We start from the raw sequence: 27,497 nt of genomic DNA, 5'->3' as shown, positions 1-27,497 counted from the left end.
GAAGACTCCTAATATTTTTATTGTTCCTTAGATAACTGTGGATAGTACAAAGTTTTCCTCTTAAAAAAAAGTAATTACCTTCACACTTCCATAAACTGGGCTTCCCGTGGGAATCTGACAGCACAGAATTTCCACAGAAGCAATTTCCAACCACCATAATGCTATGTAGATATTATAACAGTAAGAGAATATTCTTGTAATTATCAACATGAAATTGGTTATCTGTGTATAAGGGTGAACACTGATCTTTTTTTTTTTTTTTTCTTTTTAGAAACAAAACCATCATTTATTAATCCAAACTACATCATTGCATTTACAACATTCATTGCATAAACTGGACATACAAAGTTTTGCCACCTCTGGTAAATAACAGACATACATTATACAATATATTTGCTGAATACATAAGTTCAAACAATATGGGTACAACAACTTGTTCATAATACATACTTAAACCATCGTGTTTAATAGTTACTAAGACACAGATCCATGAGCTACTTCGGGTCTCAGCACAGTTAATCTAAGTGACAAGAACACAGTTGAGAGACAGTAGCTGCAATGGAAGGCGAATAAAACTAACCTGTGATAGGTCTTGTTCAGACAGCGAGAGCTCCTCACGGGTCAGCTTTCTGCTTAGAAATACAAATCACACATCCATCACAGCTGCCCGCGATGTCGGAAAAGGTCCATGCAACCCCCACACAGAAGAGAGCGAGTCTCCCAAGGATAAACTTCCAACAGTCATTGCCTTACTTCTTTTGTACGCACTATAGGTTTGCTATAGGAACAGAAAGAAAACAAAACCCCAAACTGAAGTGGTTCTCCAGGTGCAGTTCCAGCTGCAAGTACATGGTTAGTCATGAGTCCATAACGCGGGGCCAGACTTCTAGAAATGCAGAGGTAATGCTGATCTGTCAGCTCTATGCTGAATAATCCTCCATGACGTCGGTCTTAATTTTGGCAGCTGTTTGTTTATTTACTTATTTAAAGTGTGTTTCCTCAATATTAGCATTTGTTTCTTATATTCATTTCTCCCTTTTTTTTCCTTTTTTTTTTTTTTTTTTTCCTAAATCAGTTTCTAAACAAGGATGGACTACAACTCATCAGACCTGATGACGTGGAAGAGGGTGACATTGTAAAGTATTTGGTGCCCGTTGTTCCAGGCATAGAGGGCCCGATCCTTAGGGTTGTAGTCCAACATGGAAATGTGCGAGTACTTGTTCTGGAACGGGATGTCGATGTACTCATAGGTAGAGGCATTGGTCTGGTAGGCGTAGTGCACCTTGGTGCCTCCCGAATAGCCATTGGTGACGTAGAGCGTGCCACAGATGATGAAGGCTTCCCCAGCGCTGCGTTTCGGGTAGCTGGTGTTCCAGGTCTGGAGGCTCTGCAGGGTGTTGGGATCCAGCTTGCTGATGACGATGTTGCCCGCATTCTGGTTGGTGGCATAGACGGCCCACAGCCCGTTCTCATCCACCATGAGGTCGATGTCCGAGTGGCCGCCCCAGGCGTAGTGGTACATGTTGTTGTAGCCGGCATAATCCAGGCTGCGAGTCTTGAGAATGGTCTCTGTTTTCAAGTCAAACCTGATAATTATGTGGCTTTGGTATTTATTGAAATAGATAGAGCCATTGTAGACCACTTGACCAGTGCCTGACCATGGGTGAGGGAGACGGTGAGAGGTAAAATTGTCGGTGTTCATGAAATCCGCCATGGATTTGTATTCGCGGACGAAGCGGTTGTTGTGGTAGCTGTCCATGTACCAGACCTGGGCGAGCAACAGAAACACGTGGGGTTAGGGAACAGCAGAGACCTCCCATCAGTGAGGCAGTCCTTCGCCTAGGATGCTAAACCCAGAGTGTGCTGCTCGGGGCCAATCTCATTGAGGCACCTACTGGACAACAACGTGCCCAAAACCTCCTGTGCCCAGAACAAAGCTCAGGCTGTCACCCCAAACTCACCAAGGAATGGAGAGAAGGGCAAACCCTTCCTGAAGGTAAGCTGGCATCTCCCCAGGACTGGCACTGTCCCTCAAGAAGGCAAGCAGCACCTTTCTGTGGCTAAACCCTACAGAGATGCTGCCTTCCTCTCCTGTAAGCCCCATTACGATCACACTCAGTAAATTACTGCTGTGCTGAGCTCTGTTAATTTGGCATGCAGGAGCGAGGAACACAATCGCTCATTGTCAGGGAAATGCAGGCAAAGTCCATATTGGTTTAAAAATCATACACTTCCCCATCAAAAGCTTAAACCAACACTGCTGAAATACAAGAGACAAAGACATCAAAATGTTGCTATCAGGAGATGGGAGAGAGATTTCAGATCATGATTTAAACGCCAGTTCGCCAGGGACACTGTCTAGACTCCTTAAAAAAAAAAAAAGCTTTTGTCATCTGAAACCAATTCAGAGGCAAATGCTAAAGCGGTGCAGTTGATATCAAGAAGAAATATCTGTCCGGTGAGTGACACCCTGTGTGCCTTTGCTGCCTAAAAAAAAAAGATAGCTGCCTTCTGTTAAAAATGTTTAGGAAGGAAAAGAGGTAAATGAAATGGCAGCGGGGAATGCCTTTAAGGATGCAGATTTCAATAAGGCTGCAGAGCGAGCTTGCTTTGCAAAATGTGATCACAGCAGCTCTGCAGTACGGCCGTCTCCAGGGTCCATTAGAGGAGCAGATAAACATTTACACACAGCGTGTGCACCCTGGGTTTGGCTGCAAGGCCAAGCGAGGGCTGCAAGGAACTTCAGACCCCCGCATTCAATCCTGCCCTGGAATGCAAAGAATGAGTGTGGCAAATTGCTCCCATCTCCCCAATCTCTGTGAGGAGGGCTGCAAAAGCTCAGGAAGGAAAGGATGCACGGCCCTGAGCACAAGGCAGAGACGTGCCAGAGCATGGGAGAGCTTCCACTGACGGACGCGGGGCTGGGAAGCATTCTTCAGTTAAAGAAAAGCCTGTGTCCAACCGAACCAGTTAGGGAAATTACAAAATAGTCCTGAAACTCATTGTCTCACTGCTGCTCACATTTCTTTATTTGGTATTAAATAATTAATACCAAACATTCGTTCAGTTTTTAGAGAGGGAAAGGGAAGACCACAAGAGAAGGAAACCTCGTTATCAAGGCGGCAGGATCCAGAGGCATTCGTGCTGTGGAGAAGCAGAGGTTGAGGGATGGATGGCCTCACGCTGCCAGCTGCCTCTGAGCAGCTTCTCCTGCGCTGCCCTGCCAATATGCATCAATCCCTGCGCTCAGCATCCGCCGCCAGGCTGCTCCTGTGCGACTTGCAATTTTGTTCAGTTGTGTTCAATGATTTCATGACACGAATAAATGACCATGAAAACCACCGAACACCTCCCGGGGTTTGGCGATGGAAGATGGATATGATGAACTGCCAGGCCTCTCCCCACAGCTTCCCACTCAGCCAATGGAGTTCTCATAAGCATGCATTTGTAACGCAGTTCGCAATTCATTTCATACACACACACACGGTTGTGAAGCCTGAGCTACACTCCAGAGAAAGCTGCTTCTCTACACACACAGCAAAAAATGATCCGCAGAAAAGGTCAGGGGCAAAAATAAAAATAATAAAATATTGGTTTGAGATAAAACTCTCTAGGAAGATCGTTAGCACATAATTAATGTACTTCAGCTGCCACAGATCTGTCTCTCCCTTTGCAGATGTGTAAGTCATACCTAACCCCATCACTGCTGAGGGATGCAGGAGACACAGCCTGAAGGGACGAGTCTGTCCCTCTCTCATGAACCAAGTGTCGGCAAAACCTGTCTATTCTACTTCGTATTTAGGGCTGTCTTTGTTTAATAACCTTAGAAGACAGAGGTGTCATACTGGGGAGCCAGTGCCAACCAGTTGGCTGCTGGAGGGACCTCACCCGCCATCTCACGTCACCGCTGCTTCATTGCTGCATGTCCCCAGGCAATGCATCATGCTGGGGTGGCTTCTGCAGAGCATCCCCTGTGCTCATGGCTGCAGAGAGCTGGTCACAGGGCAGGCTCTCAAAATAGCTGCCTCTATAGAGCACGTGCTGCTGCCTTCATCCTTTGATGAGGGCTGCTTTGTGCAGCAGGGAATTGCCCTGCAGCCAAGGACTGTGGTTTTTGTTATGTCTTGCTGCCTGCAAATCTGTAGCAAGCACTCGAGATATTTTCCATTCCATCAGTCATGGGAAGCCTGGATTGATTTTCAGCCAGTTATTGGCCTCCTACCTCCTTGGGATCAAAATTGAATGGTCTGAATGAAAGGAAAAACAACAACAACAAAAAAGACTAAAACAAAGCAAGACAAATCCCTCTGGCTGCAGCCAGTTAATTCCTCACTACAGCACAGGTGGAGGACGGAGGACAAATGGAGTTTGATGACGTTATCGGGGATGCTGGCAGCGGAAGAGCAGCAAGGGCCAACAGCATGGGCTTCTCCTCTCCTGATGGCTGCCAAACCCACGCAATACTTGGTTTTCCTTCCCCAGATCTCCTGGGGACACCCAGGACCACAGGGACGGAGCTGCCGCGCTCTTACCTTGTTCTCTCCCTCTGGGGCGAGGGGGTCCGTCATCCACGAGCCGAAGCGGGACCCCGAGGTTTTAATTGTGATTGGGTCACTTATCCCCGTCAGCTTGCCACAAGCTGAAAAAGAGTGCAAGGCTGGTGAGCACCATTCCCAACAACGCCACGCTGCTTGGGCACATGCTTTCTAATGCTGGGTCTTTCCCTGCCAGACCCCATTGCCCCCCATCCCAGCACTCCGAGAAGCTGTGTTGTTATTTAATTAAAGGCAATTAGGCTGAGAATAACTGCTGGGTGGTTTATGGTCGTTCCACATCTTTTAACAACAATTGTCCTTATCGCACCGCCCCAAGAAAACAAGCCTTCCTGCAGCAGCTGCATGCTCATGCTGCAGAATAGAAAATGAGAAGAGTTAGCCAGGGTTGAGCAGCCAGGTGGAGAAATTAGCTGAATGGCTCTGCTCATTTCTGCTATAATAGAGTGGATGCAGCCGAGATAAAAAGACAGCCGTGTCTATTCCAGCCCTGCTGGAAGCAACACATTTGTTACAGGTTATGCAAAGGAGAAAAGAGAAAAAAAAAGAAGTGGGAAATTATAGGTGATATAAATCTCTCTTCCTTGCAGAAACAATCTCAGGATTCTACCAGCCGCCTGCCCTGCTCTGATGTGTCTGCATGCTCAGGGGCTGCTGAGGAGAGCCCCTCCTGTACCATTGCCAGCCCCAGGAGCCAGATGCTGATTTCCTTTTTTCTTATTTTTACTTTTTTTTTTTTTTAATACTGCTATCCCCAGTTTCCACTAAAGCTGCCATTCCTGTCTTCCCAAACGCCATCATTTTAACATATGTGCACTCCAGAATGACAGGAGGAGGCACACAGTGGGATGCAGCAGAATGGGCTGTGGTCAGCATGGAAAGCTCTATTGCTACAGGAGCAATCATTGAAAACCCAGACACATCCTGCACAGAGCAGTCCTGCAGCAGCACCTCCTGTGAGAGACAAGCAAAAGTCGGCACCCAATGTTTGGCAGCACCCAAAGTTCAGCACAGATTTCCTGATGTCTCCCCTGGGATCTCATCCTATGTGGTGCACGCAGAACCACTCGGCTTGGGAGGAACCACTGACAAAGGGATGGAAAGGGTTGAAATAATGAATACTTAATGTCTGGTAAATTCCCCTTGCAAAGGAGCCCTAATCACAGATCTGCTCCTTGCTGCCTTCCATTATCACCGCCCCACATTGCTGTCACTTTCTCTCTTTCCTTCCATTTCCCTGGAGAGAAAGGTTGTATAAAAGCGCATTGATTAAAAAATAAAAAAGGGGAAAAAAAGCTGATAAGGGTAAACTGGTGTTGATTGCACCATCTCATACACATTTGGCACATTCACAGCAGCTCTCCAGCAGAGCAAGAGGGCTGCTCTCATACAGAACAAGGCACTTATTCAGCATAACCCCATCAGAGGCATCAGATACAAGTGAAGATGCCCAAAATGGATCACAGAACCAAAGGATTCCTGGACCCCAAGAGCCAGATCCCTGCAGCTCTCATGGGATTATCCCTGGCGGTGCACAACTACAGCCTCTGTGATCCTCATTCTTGTCTGCTCCCACTGAGGTGTGCACCACATTCCTAACGCCATCAGCTTCCTTCCCTTTCTATGGGGCTAGCAGCCACCAGCAGCAGGAATATCACTGAGGGCAGAGAGGACTCTGTCTGCTGCCACTTCCTTTGGCTGTGCTGCAGTTCAGACCACGGCAGCAGCTCCCAAGCTTGGATTTTCACTTTTCCTGGCGCTCAGACTGAGTCTCTCCAATATTTCACTAAAGAGAAGGAAGGCAAAGACTGTATTCACAGCTTATTTTCCTTCTGGGACCATTTTCAATGCTGAAATGTGACCAGCGAATCTCTCAGGGATGAATGTGCACCAGGGAAGCGCGCTCTGCTGCCCATTGCTTGAATCCATGACCAGATGGGAAGCTGTGGACAGTAGTTCTGGGGCACTCCTGAAGGATCTGCTTTCACTCCATTTTCCCTTACTGGGGTACCTGGAATAGAGGCCCACAGGAATCTGGGTGCCTCTGCTCCTGGGAATCAGCACAACTCAGCCCCTTTTGAGGCTCTGGAGGCTGTCCCAGCTCCAAACCACCTTCCTGCAGCTCCACACAGCAGCAATGCAACATAGCACAACACACACACAACCCCTTCCCCTGTCCATACCAGCAGCACAAACAACACGCTTTGAGCCACCACCACCCTCCCAGGATGCTAACACCCCCACTCCATATTTTCCCTGAGATCCAGCCCACCTGCAGGGGATGTTTAGCAGCTTGGCAGCAATTTACCACCAATGCAGTCACCTGTGCTGTGCTGCCAGGCTCTGCTCGGGCAGCACCTACCTGTCCTCTCAACCTGCTCCCAGCACTGGGGATGTGGGGTCACGTCTTACCCTCACCTCCCTCACCCATCCCATCCCAAACACTTTGGGCACAGGCCAGCAGGACCTGGTCTTTCCCAAAACGGAAAACACACCTTCTCTTTCTCCATCCACCAGGACTGTGGGCTGGGATTTTTTTGCAAGTTTGGGAAAGCTCATGCCATTGGCAAACATGAGCCTACAGAGCTCAGCTGAATGAAATCCCCCTTGATTCAAGGAGTGACAGCCCCTTCCCTCTCCTAGTGCTCCTCTCAGGGTAATGGAAACATTAAAATCCCTACATAAATAGTGATCTTTAAGAATGTAAACAGCACAACAGATTGAACGTGCTGTTATTGATTTCTTTTCTCCCTTCACGTGCACACGACAGAGTCAGGAAGTGTTTTCACTATTGATCCATCAAGAACGCTTAAGAAACCCCAAATACAAAAAGGACCTTGTCTAAAGAGAATGCTGCTGCACTGCTGAGCATCAGGGCTCCCCGGGGAGGTGAGCTGGGCAGGAATGCAGCACGTGCCCTCTGCCTTCTGGTCCCCAGCCCTGCTCTAGCAGGTGAATGCAGGTGAGCAACCTTGCTGCCCCATGCAGGAACAAATGAAGCTGAAATGTGCTACGTGAGACTTCAGTGCATCCCTCTGAGCACATAATTTGCAGCAAACAACAATCCTCAGCAAACGGGGTCTTACCACGTGCCAGCTAAGTGGCTGCAAGGTTGTTACCTGAATTTAACTCAATTAACTCCTATTTGCACTGGTTTGTGCTCCGGAGCAATAAACAACATTGGGCATTCAGTCTGTGCTGTTTGCTGCTAAATGACCAAATAAATCACCCTCCTGGTGAGCAGCAAAGCCTCCCGGGAGAACCCTGTTGCAAGAGTCAGAGTTGGTCTCTGTGAGCACACAGGGGTGCTGCAGATCCCCAAGGCACAAAAGCTGCCTAGGACCACCCCAGGGCTGGAGAAAAAAGAAGGAGCAAAGCCAAAGCTCCCAAATAAAATCTAAACAATAATAATAATTTTAAAAGACAACAAAACTTCCTAGAAAAAGTTGCCCGCAAGATTTCTCCATCCCAGCTGCCTCAGCCTTACCTGGGCCACTGGCTTGGTCAGATGTCCCATTGGGAGGACGTGAGCTCGGGGGGGATGCAATGAGCCCTGAGCTGAAGGGCTGAACAATGCATGGGCAAACTCAATGTTTTTGAAGCCTTGAGATCCAGGGTGGTTTTGTTGAAAGACCTGTCCCAAGGTAAGCAATCCCACGGCCCAGGTGTAGTTTCCTGGTCCTGCTGCCATCCTCTCTACCCACCACCAACAGCTTCTCCTGCTCCCCAAGGGATGGGCTGAAGGTGTGGGTGCCCATAGGGCACCATCTCCTCCCATAAAGCCACCTCTGTGCCTAGGGGCCTCTCCAAAATTATAATGAGAGGGAGAGCTTGGAAGGGGAGCAGGAGGTAACAGGATGGGAAGGCAGGGAGGTGGCTGCCTGTGGAGGTGTGGGAGTGCCTAGAAACAAGCAAAAGCAATTCCAACAGTGGAGACACGCGAAATGAAACGTTACCTTGCCAAGGGTATACAGTGCTGAGAAGAGATCAGCTCTTCCTTGAAGTTACCTGAGAGTGTAATTTCATATGTGCTACCAAAATAGACTGCGGAGCAGTTAATGTGTTTAGATTACCTAAATTGCTTAACGAGAAAGTCAATAATGGAAGGAGAAATTAAATCAAGGCAGCACGAGGGCAGCAAGCAGCGGGGAGATGTGCACTGGGAGGCAGCCCCCTCCCTGCCCCTCTGCCCGGTGCTGGGTGCCCCGTCCTGCCCGGTGTCCCAGCCGCGCCAGCACGTCATGCTCTTCTCAACGGGGGGGTTTGCAAGATGCAAAAGGAACAAAGGAAACTGATTTTGCAGCCTGCACGCGCACTGCTTAAAGCGGGGTGCAGGGACATTTGCTGATGCGCCAGGTCCAAGTAGCAAACAGCTTAGACATTGATGCATAAGCAGAACGGGCGCATGTGTTTGCTTTGCATAAGCGCCGCTTGCGTTTGCGCACGTCGCCGTCCGCTTATGCAAACGCTGCAAAAAGTCACATGCCTACTTACGGGCCTGATCCTGAAGCACTTGCACCGTGAGCAACATCAGGCATGCGAGCAATCCCCAGCAGGACAGCTGGCAGGGTGAGTATTGCTCGCAGCACAGGTGCTTGCAGGATGGCGCCCGGCTGCGGGGCTCCCCTTGCGAGGCGCCGGGAGATGGCCGAGCCGCATCTCCGCCTGCAGCCGGGAGGTGTGTTGGGACATCGATGGTGTTTAGCCAGTGCCACCATGTTGGTCTGAGCCTACCTAATTTTTGCATGCATGCACGAAGCCTTTCTTCAAGATTTGACACTCTGTTCTGAAGCTCTTCGTAGTCATAGGCGCCAATCTCTTCCTGGAGTTCGTTTAGAACTGACGTCAGATTCTGGACCTCCTCTTTAAACTGCAATACCAATTTTGCATCGGCTTTGTACTCTTCCAACACTGGTATCAAAGGCCTAAGTTCCTCCATTTTCGCTTTTATTGCCTGCAAGGTTAAAATAAGCTCGATTCAGTGCTATGCGTGCAAAAATCTGCAACACTCTGCCTTGAACCTGGTTGCTTCCTACGTGAGTGCAATGTTCATATCCCCACAATTATTATCATTAAAGTTACTTTAATCATTATTTTGGTCCGAATGACGTATTGGAAAGAACATATTAAACAGGCTGCAGAACACCAAAATATTTGGGAAAGGCCTTTATTTGTCATTTTTAGAATGCAACATCTTAGGGTTACATGCTTCAGATCACATACACAAAGAGTTCTTTTTTTTTTTTTCTTCCAAAAAAAATAAAATAAAATAAAATAATATATATATGCATTGACAAGGGTTTCAAACTATTCATGAAATGCATCTACAATTGCATGCAAAGGAAGATCTCGGTTGTGTGGTTCAAGGTTCCTTAGTGAGATATGGTGCTAATTTGGAAAATAATCAAAAAAAATAAATGCATGGTGCAAAATGCTCTGTGGCCCTCTTTTCATGGTTACATGGGAGTGAACTGCTTCTTCAGTCACTGCAGCATTGAAAAAACTTGCTTTTAAGTTAGCCCTGTAAGCAAGAAAATGAAATACTGTTGAGGATCTAGCTCGCTAACCTGCCTCATATAGATAGCCATTCATAGACAATACGGAACTAAAGAGAAAGAACACAAGATCTCCAAACCACTCACATCTCAACACTGGCATTAGCAGAAACAAAATGCTGTGCTGTTATTTCAAGTGATGCTTTGGCAGCAAATGAGACAAAAGCTCCTGACTGTTTTCAGACTCGCCATGAAAAGCGTAAAAATCCAAGTCGTTATCAAGTTTATTTTGCAGGAATTAAGGCTCGTTTCTGTATTTTGGCTTTTGAATTAAATGGAGGCCTGGTTTAAAGGCACAGTATGCAGCATTTTGTTGAAGATGCTTTGCTCCAGCAGCTAATGAGCAGACATAAATATGCATGCACCTGCCCGTTAATGAAGCATGGCGGCATACAGCATACACCTGGTGCTCCTGCCCTGACCCCATCCAGAGCAGGGCCTGGAATCTGCCTGGCTGCTGAAGCAGCTCTGGGGGTAAAGGGGACCAGAAATTGTCCCTAAGCATCATTTCTTTGCATCCCATCCCCTCCTATTTAAGCCAAGAGGCTTTCCCTCTTGCGCTCTGCACGTGGGGCATGTCTTTATTTTCCTATTTACTTTGATAACTGCTGCAAGTTCCCTGGCAGGCAATGGGGAGGGTCAAACTCATCAGAATGGATAAGAAAAAGAGAAAGAATCTCACGTTTAACTCTGAAGGACGAGCCTGGCAGGCAGGCCAAGCAGGGGGTCCTGCGGGTGGGGAGGGCAGGAGTTGGGGCTGGTGGGAAGTTCTGAGAGCCTTCATCTCAGCTTTTGTTGTGTCATCTTGGTATTTAACATGCTCATTAAGAAATAGCTGGCTTAACACACAGGTCAGCCTGGGCAAGAGAATGGGAGTCAGGTGGTGGGAAGCATCCCTGGATTTCAGTAGAAATCTCCGCCATTTGTGTTCATGGTTAATCCAAAATATTACTACAATTTGGCATGACAAGTGTTACTGACAGCCTCTTTCTGGCAATTTCACTTGGTCTCAATCATGTGACTGAAAGTTTGCTGCCATGGCAGCATCACTGAGGGGGATGATTTTTCCACTCCTCATCTACGCACATCACTCACTGCAAAGCTCTGCCAACACTCTTACTTCCAAACTGGACGTTTTCACATCCTTCAAATGCTCAGCTGCCCATCCCGAGGACAGCCAAAGAGCTGTAAATTCCTTTTTAAAGTTATTTTTGGTGGGGTTTGTTAGCTTGGCTGATTGCCCGATGGATGCAACCCATGCCAAGGAGGGCAGTGATGTGCTGAGAGCTTGGTGTGGTTTCCTGTGTGCTGCAGAACTGCTTGCTAAGGCTCAGCTCCAGGCTATTGCAAACCTTTGCGTTCTTCCTAAGGAGAACAGGAGTAGGGAAGGGGGTGCCTGGCTCTGCCTGCCCTCATCCTGCCCAGAGTCCTCCAACAGGGAGGCAGCCCTGCCAGCATGGGAATGCAGAGATTTTGGCTTTTACCCTATAGGAAAACGCTCTCTGGCCGTGCTTTGGACAGGAGGGAGCTGAGGGGTGCTGTGAGCACAGCCTGCAGCTGGGCTGCAGTATAGCAGGGGCTGCCAGGTTGGGACACCGCGCTACGCCTCCGTTAGCAGGTTGGAAAGCAGACATACCTTAAACTGCCTTGCCAGGTGCTGCTTGTGGCTTTCTTCCACTTGCTTAAATTTGGATTCCAGTCCTCTCATCTGGTTTTCCATCTTCTCCACGTACTGTAGGTCTCGCTGGGTCCGCCTGTCCAACACCTCTATTGACTGAGACATGTTTTGCACCTGCCAAACGAGAAGGGATGAGTTACAAGGGAGCTGCACCCCCAGCAGTGCAGATGCTGCCCTTTGCCTGGAGCCAAAGTAGCAAAAGGGTAATCAGCAGATGCATTATTTACTGGCTCATCATCAGTGTCTCTCAGTATTATGACTCCATGCTCTAAAGCAGAGCAAACTGGTTTCATCATCATGTACTCTGCTGCGCTGCAGAGAATAATTCAACAATCACTCACGCAAGTAAAGGCTGTAGTCAACTATAAAGTGCATTTGTAGTAATGGCTTCTTCGATAGGCACAGGATCATAGAATCACAGGATGTCTGATTTGGGCAAGGAGAGCCCGTTAGGAGCACATCTAACTATGAGAAACACTTCTGCTGAGGTGCACGTTATCATTACTTCACGTGAGTGATGCACACTGATTGCCTAAGTGCAAGCTTTACTCCCAGCTAGTAAAACTTCATCACTCCAACAGTCTCACTATTTATACAGCATCTGCCACAAGCAGTGCAGCTGCAGGATGGGGTGGCTGGAGTGTAACAGGTGCAGCCCAGGCTCCACTGATGCCCCTTCCTACACCCTCTGTGTGCACCTGCCTGGCTCTGCTGCAGAGCGGATGCAAGGAAGCTGGTGGGCTTCTGCTGAGAGAGCCGCTGGTACCCGAGGGGCACGGAACGGAGGGAAATGGGAGCTGGAGTGACCCGGTTTTGAAGGCTGGCTGTCAGCTGATTAATTGAGATATTTGCCCCTCATTCTCAGGCTCTGAGAGGGCAAATGAAGTGCTGACTTAGGAAAGAACCTACACACGTATTTAGCATTAAGCAGTGGATGCTCCTGATCAGCAGGGGCTCTTGGGTTTGTACTGCACTTAGCTCGAGGAATGCCTTCCACTGCCATAGTGCCCATAGAAATGCCCCCATTAGCATTGCAGGGCTGATGCCCGTGTTCAAAATAAATCAGGCATCCAAGCCTGGTGCCCTGACATCCTGCTTCAAGCCTCTCTGAGCATTTGAACAAAGCCTAAACATGATCCCAAACAGTCTCCGAGGATACCCTGCAAGCCACTTCCCAGAGCCCATGTGTCTACTTCCATTTCCATCCCTGGTGGAGCCAAATGCAGAAAGAAATGGGGAAAGACATGTGCAGGTGCAGTGCTTTGTCCTGCCAACGGCACTGCTCTGCTTACCTGGAGGGGCAGCACAGGGATGGCTTGGGACGCCCACACTGGAAACAGCACAGGTCAAATGCCCACCTGTGTATCTGCATCTCTGAAGTCATCAAAACGACCACTGCCCACACACACCGACAGGAAAACTCTCATAGGGAACCATTAAAAGTGCACGGACAGCCCGTACCTCAAAGGCCAGCAGAGAGAAAACCTTTTGTATAACCAGCACCACTGCTCTGGGCTCCCAACAATTGGTCTCAGCAGAGGTGGAGGCATTTCTCTGAGCCCCAGCACATCGCCCAGGCTGGATGTAGGGGGCTCAGAGACCTCTTTGTGCCCCAGGGAGGGAGAGGAAAGGCCTTGGACAAGCACAGCTGATCTGCAGCCTCTCCTGATAGATGCTCTTGTGCCAATAATCCAGACCACCCTCCTCTGAGTCACGCTGCATCTGCACAGCAAAATTGTTTCAATGAGCTGAAATAGACACGACTGGTAAGGATCATACAAAATTGATCTCGTTTAGTCCACTAAAGCCCAACCTTGATGAAAGGCCGAGCTGCAGGCAATCAGACAAGAGCAGTTCTGCATGGATACGCTGATGCACAGCAGCACCCCGGCCCTGCAGGTCCTATCAGACAGAAGCAGGCTGCAGGGAATGAATCAGCCCCACGGCCAGGCTGCTGCTCTGAATCACCTCTGGAAGAGCCTGCCTCTCCCCCGACTGCAGAGGAAATGAGCTTCCTCACACGTCTCTAAACTGAGACAACTAAAATTAGCTGCTGTGCTATTTCAGGATGCGCTCTACAAGTTCAGCCTCCCGCTATTTGCTGCCTGTATTGTTTTCAGGCAGGCAGGATTCTGGGCAGACTTGTAAAAACTCATCTCCGTCATTCCTGATCCCTGACAGCAGCGTGTGCTCCATCATCTGGAGATCTACTCGTTTTCCCTCATTAGCATATTAAGCCCTTGATCCAGCAAAGTACTTTGGCACACGATTAGATTTCAATGAGATTTCTCCCAGCTTAAACTTAAGCACGTACATAAGTGCTTTAATCAACTGAGACCCAAGGATATTGTCTCAGATTCCCTCAGCTTCATCCATTACTTTGCTAACATCAGCCAAAATGCTTTTTGCCCCATTGGCTGAGCACGCACTCTCAACATGAAACCTCGTTTTCCATCAGGCTGGTTAGAGAGACAAACCCACCTCAGGGAAAAGAGTCAGTTTTAGCATTCAGAACAGAAATTTGACACAAACAAAATATCCAGTTCTGTTCTTGCTCTCTTGGTTGGTACTGAGTTGTTTCAGAAGTAAACCAGAGTAGCTGAGAGTCGGTATTGACTTGATGATCCATTGTTGGGTTTACATGGTCAGTGCCCCATCATTTTGATGCTCTTTTGAGCTCTGCTCAAGCTTCTCTGCTATCAGCTCAGGAAGGGTAGCTCTTAAATCTACTCTGGGCTTTGGAACGGGATGAATGTTGGGGCAGCTGGACAACCAGTGGAGCCATAGCAGGAGGCACCTCAAGGGAGATTTTGGTGCTCTATAGGAATGATTGGCAGAGATAGATAGCAGATAGATTGGGATGTGCAAGATCCTTCCTGTAAGGATTGCAGAAGGCAAAGCGAAGGCTGAGATTACTATGCACCTCAGAGCGAATATCAAAGGAACAAGAAGATCTGCCTAGGCTGGAGATGAGTGCTGGCAAAGAGCAAGCGTTGGCAGCAAACGAAAGCTGGTTCAACTGTCAAAGGAGGAAGCCCTCCCAGATAACAAGGCCAGGTGAAAATAAAATAAAATAAAATTCTGTTTGAAGATAAAATATAATCTGCTCACGAACAGGATTCCAGTGACGCGTTGGTCTGGAGGAAGGCCAAGACGTGGCCTCAGCACCTGATACGCACGCAGGGCTCGGCACGAGCAGGCCAGTGATGCCAACGATGAGCTCAGCCACGCAGCGCTGGGGCTGCACAGTTTGTGCATGGCGAGCAGCCCGCGCTCACCTCCGCTCCTGCACCTGCTGCTCCTCAGCCCTCCGGGTGCCCAGGATTCACCTGCGGCTCCCATGCGTGCAGGTGCCCCTGTGCCGAAGGTCGATGGGGGGTGGCAGCTACGAGTCTCTGTGCAGTGAGTTTTGCCCTGAGTGGTTTGTGTACGCGCACGCACAAAAGCAGCTTTCTTCTGGCCCGTAGAAGCAACGCCTTATAATTTCTGTAGGTGAGTGCCAGGCCTCCTACTTTGAAAATCCAACCAGAATTGCCTTCCTGGCACATTCTGTTTCTTCATCTGCTGGCAGCGAGAAATCCGGAGGTGAGAGCTTTCTCAAAACAGGAGTGAAAATGTCAGATGGGGGAAGGAGCATCCAGGTCTGAGATCCTCCCTGGGGAGCCGGGAGCTCTCCTTGCGGATCCATTTTCCCTAAAGAGGGATTTTCATTCCAGCCTCGATCGAGATCAGATGTCTGGCACCAAGAGCCCACTCTTTATTTTGGGGTTTTCATCTAGGTTAGCGTAGGAGTGAGCTGCAGACGGAGCAGCAGGCAGGTAGCACGGCCCAGAACACGCCTCTCAGCCCACTCCTCCCTCACTTTACTCATTGGCAGCCGGGGAGCTGCGTAAGGGAAAAATCCCCGAGCGCTCACGCCGTGCACTTTGCAGCTGCTGCTCCTCCAGGGCCGCTGCACTCAGCTCAGCCTGCTGTTAGCAGAGGGCATCGGGTCAAAGCCTGCTTGCTTTATGCATGTGAGCAGCTTTGGGAGCACAACTGGGCTCCAGCACAGCACTCAGTGCCTCCCAGCCAAACGCGCTGCCCAACCCATCGCTGTTAGAGCTCAGAGAAATAAAGCTTGAGCTTTGGGATTATTTTTAGAAGCCGATGGCACAATCAGAAATTTCAGGGCTAAGTTTTTTCTGGCTGAGTTTATTGCCCTTATCGCATAGGAAAATCAGTTTGGTTTGGGTTTGATGCGGCGATGAGTGATAAATCAGCTTTGTGAGAGCGCCGGGGTACAAATCACTTGGTCATGCAACACATGCATGGGGGCACCAAGGAGAATTACAGACCCAGAGCACGAGTCCACTCATATTTTAAAGAGAAGAGCACCATTTCGCATGAAGCAGCATTTCTTCAACAAAATCTATTACCTGGAAAGCTTCTCGTTATCAGGAACGTGTCCCTAATGAGATTCTTTGATCTCTTTGGACAGCGGACTATTAAAAACTAATCAAGTAGATGTCAACGTTAGAAGACGACGACCACGAATTGTCATCTCTCTGCTATTTGATGCTGACAGCTTTGCACCGTTTTGTGTGACCTCTTCTAATATCAGCTTGGCTGGGAATGCGTGGGCTTCGTTTTTTTAAAGTCTCATTGAGGCTCATCCTTGTGATGAATAGAAATTAATACACCGCTATTTCTTTTTCATTTTATAAACTGTTGTGATTCAATATCTCTGCTTTGGTCTCAGCAGTTTTAAGCTGACCTAAGGTTTCCTTTCTTTTCCTTTCAGAAATACTCAGATATTTGTGCTCCTGTCTGATTATTCCCTGCTGCACTGACTGCAGGGCTCTGCCTTTTCTGGAAACAAAGGCTCATCCCAACTCCCTCAGCTTTTCACCCCCTTCACACCATGCCAAACCAACCCCCTTGCCCAAAACACATCAGCCGTTACCTTTTCTAATAGTTGTCTCAGTTGCTTTGTCCTGGCATCACGCGAGCACATCGTCTGTTGAGGTGCCACCACTGTGCATATACAACGTCCCTCGCTATCCTGGGCAGAGCTGTAGACCTGCCAGCTTTCCTCTGGGTTGGTAGGCAACACCTGATTGACACAGGGGAAAAAAGGGTTAAGAAAATGAGGGGGCTCAGCGGGGGTGGGTGAGGAAGAGGAGGGAGGAAGCAGCATGGAGCGGATCCCAGAGCTGTGCAGCGAGAGGAGGGATGCTATGAGGAGGAGCAGGATTCACTTGCAATGCAAAAATATGGATCGGGGACAAATAAAGGAAGGGGCTGAGAAGAAGAGATGGAGCACACAGGGCAGTGCAAGCGGGGAAGCACGGACACGGGGAAGCACGGACACGGGGAAGCCACATCGCAGAGGCTCAGCACCGGGTGCCAAACCAGCTGGCACAGCCCGTGGCTGGGCTGTCATTGCCACACACTCGAGGTCTCCTTGACGCCGTGGGCAGGATGTGCCCAAACTCATGGAGAGGGCACGGCGTCCTGACTGAGAGCTGAGCTGTGGCTGAGCACCTGCAGAGCTCTCCTGGAGCCAGCAATGCAATACGAGGAGTCACGTTTCCTCCATCCTCTGCCAGGCTCTCCTGGGGACGGGGAGCTTCTTCAGGACAACCATTCCCCCCTAAACGCTCCATAGGTCGGGACCCCACGAAGCACACAGCAGCAGAGCAATGCAGCACAGGGCAGACGACCACCACTGCCACCACAGCACCAGGACACGCTGCAGCCCCAAGCACTCTCCCCATCCTCCCAGCACCACTCGTGCTCTCCAAAGCTCTCTGATCTTAATTTCCCTTTCATCTCCCAGCACTTTGCAAAATACATTATTTAGTCACAATTCAGCTTCTGATCACTTTGAAGGTACCACTGTTTTGCCAGCCAGAAGGGAAATGTTCTTTCTGCTGTTTCAACGCGTTACAAATAACCTTGCAAACACCCATGTGCACAGGCACACACTAGCGGACAGACGAGTAATTTAATCTAGCTAAAACAACCAGGGAAAAAAAAAAAAAAGTCTCATTAGCCTTGATAAGATGGAAAAATCCCAGCTTCATTCACAATCAGCAGAGGCACTACGGGAAACAGCAGCTTTGAAGCAGCAGAGCTGTAAATCGGTGGCTCTGCTATAAGGCACAGGCGTGCAGCCTGGAGGTGAAAGGTACCCGTTTTTTCCTGCTGTAGGAAGGCAGACAGAAGGACCGTTTCCCTCTGCCGTTTCCAAAGTGCCAAACCCGGGTTCCGTCCCAGCCCTTCAGCAAAACAGGGACAGCAAACATAAGGCACGACCGAAATACGCCGCAACTGCTCCGCTGCATTTTCCATCCCATTAACGCCTATTGATTAAAGGCAGGGAAGCAAACGAGATTTTGCAGGACCTCCTGTCCCAAACCGCTTCACCCAGAGAAACAACCACGAGGGAAACTTCGCGCTCTCCCGGCTGAAGGCGTTGGGAGGCATCCGCGTCACTCCCGGGGCCGGGGATGGACAACCCAGCGCCGCAACCCCGCATCTCCTACCACCCCAAAACGTAACCCCGTCATCACGGGGGACAGCAGCGCTGCCTTCTCCCCTTTTGCTCCGCTCTCTTCAGGGGGAGGCTCTGGGGTCTCACAACGAGACCCACATCCCTCTCCAGGCGGCCGGGAGAGTCCCGGGGCAGGGGGGCAACGAGGCACGGAGGGATGGGGGTGACCGGGGGGTGCCCAGGCGGGAGCTGCCGAGGGAGGTAGGGATGCTCCGGCCAGCCCCCCCCCGCCGCCCCCCGCACTTACTCCCGTGCTGCGGTCCAAGGTGCCGCCCGAGGCCGCCGTGAGTTTGGTGGTGTTGAGCCCCACGAGGGAGGGCAGCGTCTGCGACATCCAATTGGTGATCATGGCCATGGTGCTGAGGACGACTCCAATCTTGAGTAAAGGCACAGACATGTCTGCGGGGGTGGGCGCCAGGCACCCTTCATTCTGCACCGGCGCCGGGCTCCATGCCGCTGGGGACGGGCTGCGACAACCGCCCGACGGCCACCACCACCGACGCCTCTCGCCGCCGGCCCATCGTCCGTCTCCTCGCCGCGATCCTGCCCGGCGCCGGCGGTGCTGCTGTCGGTACCGGTGTTGGAAGCGGAGCGGGGCTACTTCCCTCCGCCCGCCGCCACCGGGCGCGCCCCAACCGGAGCGGTGCGGAGCGGAGCGAGCGGCTGCAGGAGGCGGGACGGGAGCGGGGGGGAGGAGCGGGGGGGCGGGAATACTCGGAGAGCTCAGCCAGCCGGAGAGGCTGCGGAGGGTAGAAAGGGGAGGGGGGGGGGGGGTGAGAAGAGCGAGAAGGAGGGGAGAAGGAGGGGAGAAGGGATTGGTGTGTGGGGGGGTGGGGAGCGGAGGAGGGAGAAAGGATTTGGGGAGGGATTTTAGGATAGATTTGGGGAACTGGGAGAGAGGAGGGATGGAGGGATGGAAAGATTTAGGGAAAGAGCTGGGGAGAAAAAGGGAAAGGTTTAAGGTGGGGGAAAAAAGACTTGGAGAGAAGGGGAAAAATTTGGGGAGCGAGGAAAAGGTTTGAGGAGTGAGGGAGACATTTGGGGAAAAGGAAAAAAGCTGTGGGAAGACGGAAAAATTTGGTGAGGTGGGTGAAAAATGGGGAGGAGGCGGGGAAGAGCAGCAGGGCGGGAGGAGCGGGGCGGGGGCGTCTCCCCCGGTGCAGCGGGGCTCCGCTGCGGCGCGGCGTTATGGCGCCTCCTGGCGGCCGCGGGCGGCGCTGCGGTGGAGCGGGGCGGTGGGTTCGCAGCTTCGGGCATCCCGCGGGAGCTGCCCCTTGTTTGTTCAAAGCGGGACAAAAGGAGCTGCTGTCAGCGACGGGATGAAGGAGCAGCGCTCTGCCAGCCGTGCCCGCTGCTTCGTGATCTGTATGCTGCCGATGGGATGGCGGCTTTGCTCCATCCAGCTTCTCAGCTGGATAACGAGACTTGGCTCGTTATCATTTGCATGTTCAGAAGTGGCCCAGTGGCTTTGAAACCAAAGTCTCAGCCAAGACAGATCTGAGACCCCTTGCGTGTCCTTCTCTGAGTGAACCTTTAAACACCCCATCCAAAGCAAATTATGAGATGAATCTTCTGTCCCTCTCCAGAGGCTAGGAGTGACACTGCTTACTCCATTGCTAGAACATCAGCCTCAGCATGGTGGGGCAGCCACTAAGGCCCTGCTCCATGTCACACTGCATGTGTGCTCCATGGCCCCAACACCTCCAGCATGTCCAGCCCCCTCAGCTGGAGTCTTTCAGACAAACCCCAAATCTGCCCCTTCTGGTACAGTTCCTCTCCTGGCATAGCTCCTGCAGGTGGTGGGGTCACAGCCCCCTCCCTACTGGCTATGAGGGTGCTGATGGATGCCCCAGGCAATGACCCACCAGCATCTTTGCCATACAACATCCAGATCGGTGTGCAGAGCAAGACCCAAACAACAGGGAGCTGTGCCCTGAAATGTGTTCACTGCATAGAGCTGTTTCTGCAGAGAGTGTGAGGCAGTTTCAGAAAGGCACTGACATGAATGCACATTCAGCAAGTCCACCAGGTGGAGAAAAAGAGATGAGTTAGAGTGTGAGCACTGGCACCAGGTCAGATTCTGTCCTCCCTAACAGCGTGGAGCAGAACCAGACGCTGTGCATGCCCCAGGCTGCAGCAACCCAAATGCCCTCCCCATCCCTCACCCCCCCAGCACTGCTGCCACTGCACTTTTCCCCACTGCTCAGAACAGTGCATCAACCCGGGTGAGACAGCCAGCAAGCAGATCGACCTGCTGCAATGAAATCCACGAGAAAAGCACTCCTGCCTCTGGGTAACACCCCGTCCTGCACCTGAGCAGCTAAATGACCTCCATCCCATAAGATGGGCTTCGCTCAGCCCAGATTGTCCTCGAGTTTTTGGGCATCCTTCCCATTGCAAAGCTGCTGTCAGCCCATGCAGCATCGTGCCTGCAAAGTGGGCAGCAACAAAGAGGTGTTTCAGGCAGGAACAGTTTCTTTAGGCAAAAGCCTCATACAGCTCTGACCTTTTAGAAAAATAATCACATCTTTCATTCTGCTCCAGTTCAGCTCGTGCTGTGCTCAGCACTGTGATCAGACCCTGATTGCCTGATTTCATACCGTGTAACACCAGAGTGCTACGCTGAAATCATCCTAATGTTCATTCTGAAACTAAGCTGCAAGAAAAGTTTGTTCCTCATGTTTGTCAACTGCAAATACATACAAAGTGAATTAGACCTACAGATCCTTCATTGCTTAACGTTGCATTCAGTGAGAGGAAAAAACCCACAGCCTTGCTATGGATTCCATCAGAACTGAAGACAGATTTGATTCCTGCCATTGCACACGGATGATTTCACCTGTGAGATGCTGCTCTTGCCCATGCTGTGCTGCAGTCAGCAGGCAGGACGACCACTTCTGTCACCTCCAGACCTGAACTAAACGACCTGTAGTCACCAAAACCTCCTTCCTGCTCCTATGGCTTTAAAAGCATGAAACCAACACCAACAAAAAGACAACAAACCCCAGTAAGAGCACGAAGCTTATGCAGAACAGCTGGCATTGCACCCATGCTAGAGCAAATCAGGAGCAATCAGGGAAGGCTGACAGCACTCACTGATGGGCACCAGAGCAAAGCAGTGACACATGTTGTAACCATACCGTTAAGCTTGCTGCTATAGCACTGGTTTTGCTGAGCTGGTTGAGTTCACCTTCATCCTGATTGCTCCATTTCTTACTGCACAGAGCATTGCATTAAAAAAAGGCTCCTGATGGCCCTAAACTTTCTCTGTCCTGATGCATTTGCTGTAAGCAGCATCCCTGCAAGAGCAGCTGAAGGCAGGCAGTGAGCAGCAGGAGAAGACAAACTGCTGGGGAACAAGAGATCCTCTTTGCATGCATTTATTCTGAAGGCAGAAAGAGGAGGGAAGACAGATAAAAGCCAATTATAGAGTCTTCCAAAATAGCTGCTTAGTGGAAAATTCCACTGCTTGGAAGAATTGTTTTCCCGGTGGTCGTGCAAAATGCCACCGTTTGCCTCAGTGTCACCCGCTGGGGTCAATGTTTGCCAACGCAGCCACACGTGTGTGAGTGTGTGTGAGTGTGGGTGTGTGTGCAGCACACGGCGGTCATTGTCTCCCTCTCCTGGCTGGCTCAGAGAAGAGGTGCTGAAGTTTTTCTGTCCTTCCCACGCTTACCCGGACTTGGTTCCCAGTCCCCAAGATCGGGGTCTGCAGATTTGCACGGCGAAGGGGGGAAGGGGCTGCTTTAAAAGACATACGGCTGTACTGTGACCATCTGCTGGCTCTGTGCATCCCACCCGCATCCTGCCGGCCCCTCATCCTGCCCCACCTCCAGGCGCTGTGCTGCTGAATAAGCAGCACGGACAGCAAAAAGGCGAACAAGCAGCGGGGTGGAAGGGACCTCATCAGCTGCACGGGGGTAGGAAGTGTCCGAAATCCCTCTGCACCACAGACCAGGAGGGCTGTGAGGAGCTCCCAGCAGAGGAGGCACCCGGCCCTGATGGGACAGAATCACCCTCACAAGGCAGCACACACCTTTGGAGCATGAGACAATCATTTGGTGGGATCTCAGCAAGTCAGGACTGCTGCAGCAATAAATGTTGCTGAGCTTCCCCAATCTTTGAGTCTGATTTCCATATTACTTCAGCCCTTTGGTTGTTTTTGTCAGTCTTTGTGCGACCATCACACACACAAACCTCAGTTCTGGGGCTGGATTCCATCATCCCAGCACTGCATCAGCACAGAGCTCACTATTTCCCTCCCATCGCAGGCAGGATCCAGAAAGCCCATTGCAGCTGCAGGAGCTGAGACAACTCAGCAATCTTCTCCTGAGGGAAGATTTGGGCTGATTTGGGATGCTGCCTCCCAGCTGGGATGGGGAGGGGTCTGGCAGCCACGGTCTGGGTCATGGAAAGACCCAAAACTCCCATAGAGAGACATCAGGATGCTGGGATCTGGGCTCAGCTTTGGGACATCAGCAGCAAGCACTGGCTGTGGTCTGTAAAAGAGGGAGGCTTCAGACTTCGAGGTGCTCTTTCCCTGTGGTTGGGATTTGCTGATGCTAAGAGGCAGTGTGGACTCTGCTTTAATTTCCCCAGGTGCAGCTTTCATTTTTTGGGGGACAGCTTGACCAAGTCGGGTCATCCCAAAGCACCCACCTGAGTCACCTACAGGCAGCCAGCCCCAAAGGGATGCTCCATCCCTGCCCTGTTCCCTTTTGTTTGTGGCACCCTCACAGCAAAGCCGAGCCAACACTTATCACTCATAACTCAAGAACTGCTTCTTCCATTGCCAATGCGACCTCCAGCCTTCATCTATCTAATTCACTCAGATAGTAATTAGTTTTGTATTACTTTACACAGTGATGCTAATACTGATTACAAGGGCTGATAACTCGAGTAATAAATACAACCCAGGGCTGAAAATTACCTTTCTTTTTTTATTGGTTAAAGCTGAAGTTAGTGAAATGAGACGCAAATTGGTTTATGAGATGAGGCAGCTGCCTCCTGTTACAGGCTGCAGATTTGCTGCTTAATCCTCCCGGGTTCCGACAGCAAAGAGCTCAGAGCAGGGAATGGGAGGTGGTGGCAGAGGGGTATGGGGACACACAGCTTTGGGAGGGGAGCACATGGTGCAATCCCAGCCCAGTAGGGCTGGCAGCTCTCTCCCTTGCCCTGAAAGTAACCCCAAGAGACCTACTATGCCTTTAGGAAAATCAATGGCAAATTTATTTTTTTTCTTATTTGATTTTTTTTCCTGACCTGCAGAAGCACCAGCTGTTTAATAGCTCCCCAGTCCAGGAGTGCATTTCTCCCTGTGTGGTTTCAATGATTACTGAGGAAGCAAACATCTGAGCATCAGCTGCATTGTGAAACTCTGAGGGACACAGAGGTTTCTCTGGTGATAGCCCAGTAAAACCAGCATGGTATGACATGAGATTGCCTAAGGTATGACAAAGAGATTGGATGCTCAGACAGACGAGCATATAGCAAAACACACAGCAGCCTGTATCCCTCTCTGCCAATACTCCTGGCTGTAGAACAGCAGCCAAAACTCTCTGCCCTGGCAACTCTAATCTGCACACTAGAAGCAGACAAGGGGGTGGGGGGACAGATTCTTAGAGAGCATAAGCTGGCTCTGCTGCTCACGGCCACCAGGAGAGCTGTCTGGGCTCTCCTGAAGAAGAAGCCTGGTCACTTTGCCCAGGAAGCCCTTTGCCTTTGACAGCAAGGAGGAGTCCCAGAGCATCATGCAGGTCTCTCTCCTGCTGCCCCCAGGGCAGGGATTTCTGCAAAGGGCCAGGATATGGGGGAGCGTGTGAGGGCAGCTTCCTCTTTTCTCACAAAGACAAAACCACCATTACTTCAGGCAGGTCCCAGAGCCCTACATGCTCCCAGCTGGGGAATGGGGGGACCACTGGAGGATGCTGCAGTGCAACCCCACTCTGTCCATGAGAAGTTTTCCCTGCAAGGACAGCCACGCGCTCCCCTTCTCAGCTGTCCCTCTCCCCATTTCTTCCCTGATTGTGGGCTGACTTGTCAGAGACACTGCAGGGAGGGAGAGGAGGGGAAGGCAGCAGCTTCTGCACTGACAGGGAAAGCTGCCTAAACCAGCAACCTGCCTCCCTGAACCTCGATCCCTCCTCCCCTGGCACAGGATCTCCGTAGGGGATGGGAGAGACTCCACACATGCAATGGAGATGTGAATCTGGCACTGAATTAAACACTGAAGACACCGAGCTGGGCGGCGCCCGGAATGAAAGGCATATTTGAGGATTGCATCTGGCAGCTGTGCTACTGAAATGAGATGCTAAAACTCTGAAAGGGCTCTGCAGTGCCAAGAGAGGTAGCAGGCTGTGTGCCGGTGAGCGGGGCCTGGCAGAGCAGCTCCCTGCAGGCAGCAAACCAGCACGCAGCCCTGGCTGCATTCAGCCCAGCACAGCCACAGCTTTGGCTTCCAGCAGCTCAGGCTGGGAGGTGACTGCTCAGAATCAGCCAGCAATGCTCAGCCCCGCCGTTCTGATCCCCTGTTGCCACCCTGATTTAAAGTCAGGTGCAAAGTTGGCGCGTTGCATGCACAAATAGGGGATGCAAGGAAAGGAAAGAGTAGCCAGGCACAACAGAGACAGACCGTCTTTGAACAAAGCACAGAGCAAGAGAGACTGACAAGGCCAAAAAAAGGGGCGACAGCATCCGGGATGATGCACCAGTAGGTGAGCTGTACAATTTATGGGGCAGGAGGTGATGCTGGAGAGGCAACGGGGAAAGGGACAACACTGCAGTGCTGCTTGGCTCCCCCAGGCTGCTGCTGGGGCCCCACAGGATGCCCCTTTTTGCAGGTCTGCAAGTGATGCTGGCGGCTCTCCGGCTGCTTTGTCCGGCACAGCACATGCGCAGTGCTGCACACATCCTCACACACAATGGGCTTCTCGTGGGCACTCACTTGCAGTTCTCGTTCCTCCTCACTCCTCATCCACAGCCTGGATGTCAGTGCCTATCCTATCCTTCCCCCTCCCCCTCCTCCTAATTATTTCCATCCCAGACCTCCTCCGGAGGGCTCCATGCAATTAAGGCAGCTCTGACTCGAGCCATTCCATCGAGAGGAGGGGAGGCAGCAGAAATACTCGGAGGGTGCAAAGCCCTAAAGGAGAAACTTCAGCAATAGGGCAATGGCAAGAGAGCATTGTCAGCTGGAGAAAGCAAGAAATAATCTACGTGCAGCAACCAGGATGAGAGCTCGGCCACTAATTGCTTCTACAAGAAGCAGCTTCTACTCCCCTCCTATTTACAGCATCTTTTTCTTTCTTCATTTTTGCTCCTAGGCAGCACTACAATTAACCCCCCAATCTAGAGCATCCTCTTGCAACTACTTTTCTCCGTTTCCCACTGCCTTTGAAAACAAAGGAGCACCACCTCGCTGCTTCCCTCTCTCCCCAGTGATCTTAAGGGAGGCAATAGGAGTTTGATTGCCACTCGCGAGGGATGTGCCGGTGCCTCCCCTCCTGCTCACTCTGTCCAGGGGCCAGGCAAGTAAAAACAGGCATTAAAATCCCATTAAAAAAAAAAAAAAAAAAAAAAAAAAAAAAAGGGCGGAGAGAGGGGGATGTACGAGGTGCTCATCTCTCCCACGAGCCACAGATGGAAACGTTGAGGGACATTTAAATGTCACTTCGATATAGATATACGTATATCAGCAAAACTACCCCCACAGGAGCGGCTGCGGGAGGGGGAAGGCGAGCAGCGCTGGGCACCGCGGGGCGATGGGACGCACCGACCGAACTTCGCCGAGACGGGGGGGGCACCCACGGGCCCCGCACCCCCGGCTGCCAGCATCCCAATCCCCCTCCCCCCTCCCCCAATCCCGCATCCCGGCCGCAGCCTTTCAGCATCGCGGGGATTTGCTCTACACGAGGATTTGGGGTTTTTTCCTTTCTTTCTTTTTTTTTTTTTTTTGGTGCGTCTGTGTGTGCGCTGTCGAGGTTTAATAGAAAATGGCGTTGGGGAGAAAGGATGGGGGGCGGGGGGGTGTGGGAAAAGCAAGAGAGGCACCTACTTGAGTGAGTTCTGTGCCCATCAGGATGAGGAAGAAGAGGGTGAGGAGCTTGCTTGCCGGTTGCATGTCTCGCGGGCAGCCCTAAGCACCTTGCATGCAGATCGCCGCTCCGCCGCCCTGCGCCGATCCCCGCTCCTCGCTGCCTCCTCGCTCCTTTCTCGTCAGGGGGATTTTAATTACAAATTAAAAAAAAAAAAAAAAAAAAAAAGGGAAAAAAAAAAAAGACAATAAAACGCGATTAAAAAATACAATAAAAATAATCACTGAGATTCTCCGGGCGACTCTCAGCACCCCCGGGAAGCAATGCAAGAAATCTGCTTAGCAGAGCCTTCACTTTGCATATTTATTGGGATCCCAGTTTCAATCCGTGCTGGCTCTCTGGCAATTTTTTTTTTTTTTTTTAATTTAATGGCTCCCCTGATCGGAAGGCATTTGCGAGGAGAAATTCAGCGGAGCACGAAACGATTATCTCTGCTATTGCCAAAAGTTTGCCTTGAAAAGGGGGGGTGATGAGGAGAGGACAGGGATTTAAAAAAAAAAAAAAAAAAAAAAAAAAGGAATTGGTAGGGCTGGCTACTAGCAGGGGATGGCTGTGGAACAGGATGTGACATCAACTAAGGCGGGGGAAATTTAACTAAACACGGCAAAGGGAGAGGGGGAAAAGGAGCCCGGGGAGCGGCGGTGGGGGAGCGCCGGGGGCCGCGGGGATGGGCGAGGTTTTAACCCCCTCCGTGCCGGCCGGACCTCGCTCCACCTGGGCTGTACCCGACCCGCGGCTGCCGGGTCACATACTGGATGCGTCAAACCCCCGTGCAAAGGTCCTGCCCGGGGCAAACCCTCCCAGAGGGCTCTGAGCATCCTCTGCTGGAAGGCTCACGCCCAAATTGGGTCAGCAGGAAAAAAAAGGGGGTGAGCCTCGTGCTGTGCATCCTTTGCTCCCAATACCCCACAAAGGCTCTGTTGGTGCGCCCAGAGCTTGGCTAGGGAGGGAAACACAGGCAATGCACACCTCACGCTGTGCCCTTCCCAGCACCCATGGGAATGATACATCCATCCCCCCGTTACACACGTTCCAAATGCTCTCCAGCTCACAGCTTTCCCAGCACCTCATGGATGCTGT

At 51.0% G+C, this 27,497-nt stretch overlaps 1 protein-coding gene across 2 annotated transcripts; it reads right to left on the bottom strand.

Annotated features, from left to right (window-relative positions):
* On the bottom strand, positions 1 to 26,918 carry OLFM1 (olfactomedin 1). 2 transcript variants are annotated; one of them, XM_085239306.1, is made up of 6 exons: positions 26,378 to 26,918; positions 16,732 to 16,881; positions 11,745 to 11,900; positions 9,288 to 9,507; positions 4,533 to 4,639; positions 1 to 1,768 (listed from the first exon to the last, which is right to left on the bottom strand). In XM_085239306.1, exons 1-6 carry the CDS (start codon positions 26,441 to 26,443, stop codon positions 1,094 to 1,096), a joined length of 1,374 nt encoding a protein of 457 aa, XP_085095432.1. In that variant the 5' UTR covers positions 26,444 to 26,918; the 3' UTR covers positions 1 to 1,093. The 2 variants fall into 2 exon arrangements, with proteins under 2 accessions (XP_085095432.1, XP_085095431.1); XM_085239305.1 differs by lacking the exon at positions 26,378 to 26,918 and adding an exon at positions 18,572 to 19,043.
* Positions 26,919 to 27,497: the final 579 nt, after the last annotated feature.

Source organism: Meleagris gallopavo, chromosome 19 (assembly GCF_905368555.1).
Source record: "Meleagris gallopavo chromosome 19, MGAL_WU_HG_1.1, whole genome shotgun sequence".
NCBI classification, from domain to species: domain Eukaryota; kingdom Metazoa; phylum Chordata; class Aves; order Galliformes; family Phasianidae; genus Meleagris; species Meleagris gallopavo.
The sequence above is the reverse complement of the archived record's forward strand: the minus strand, read 5'-3'. Positions and strand labels throughout refer to the sequence as shown.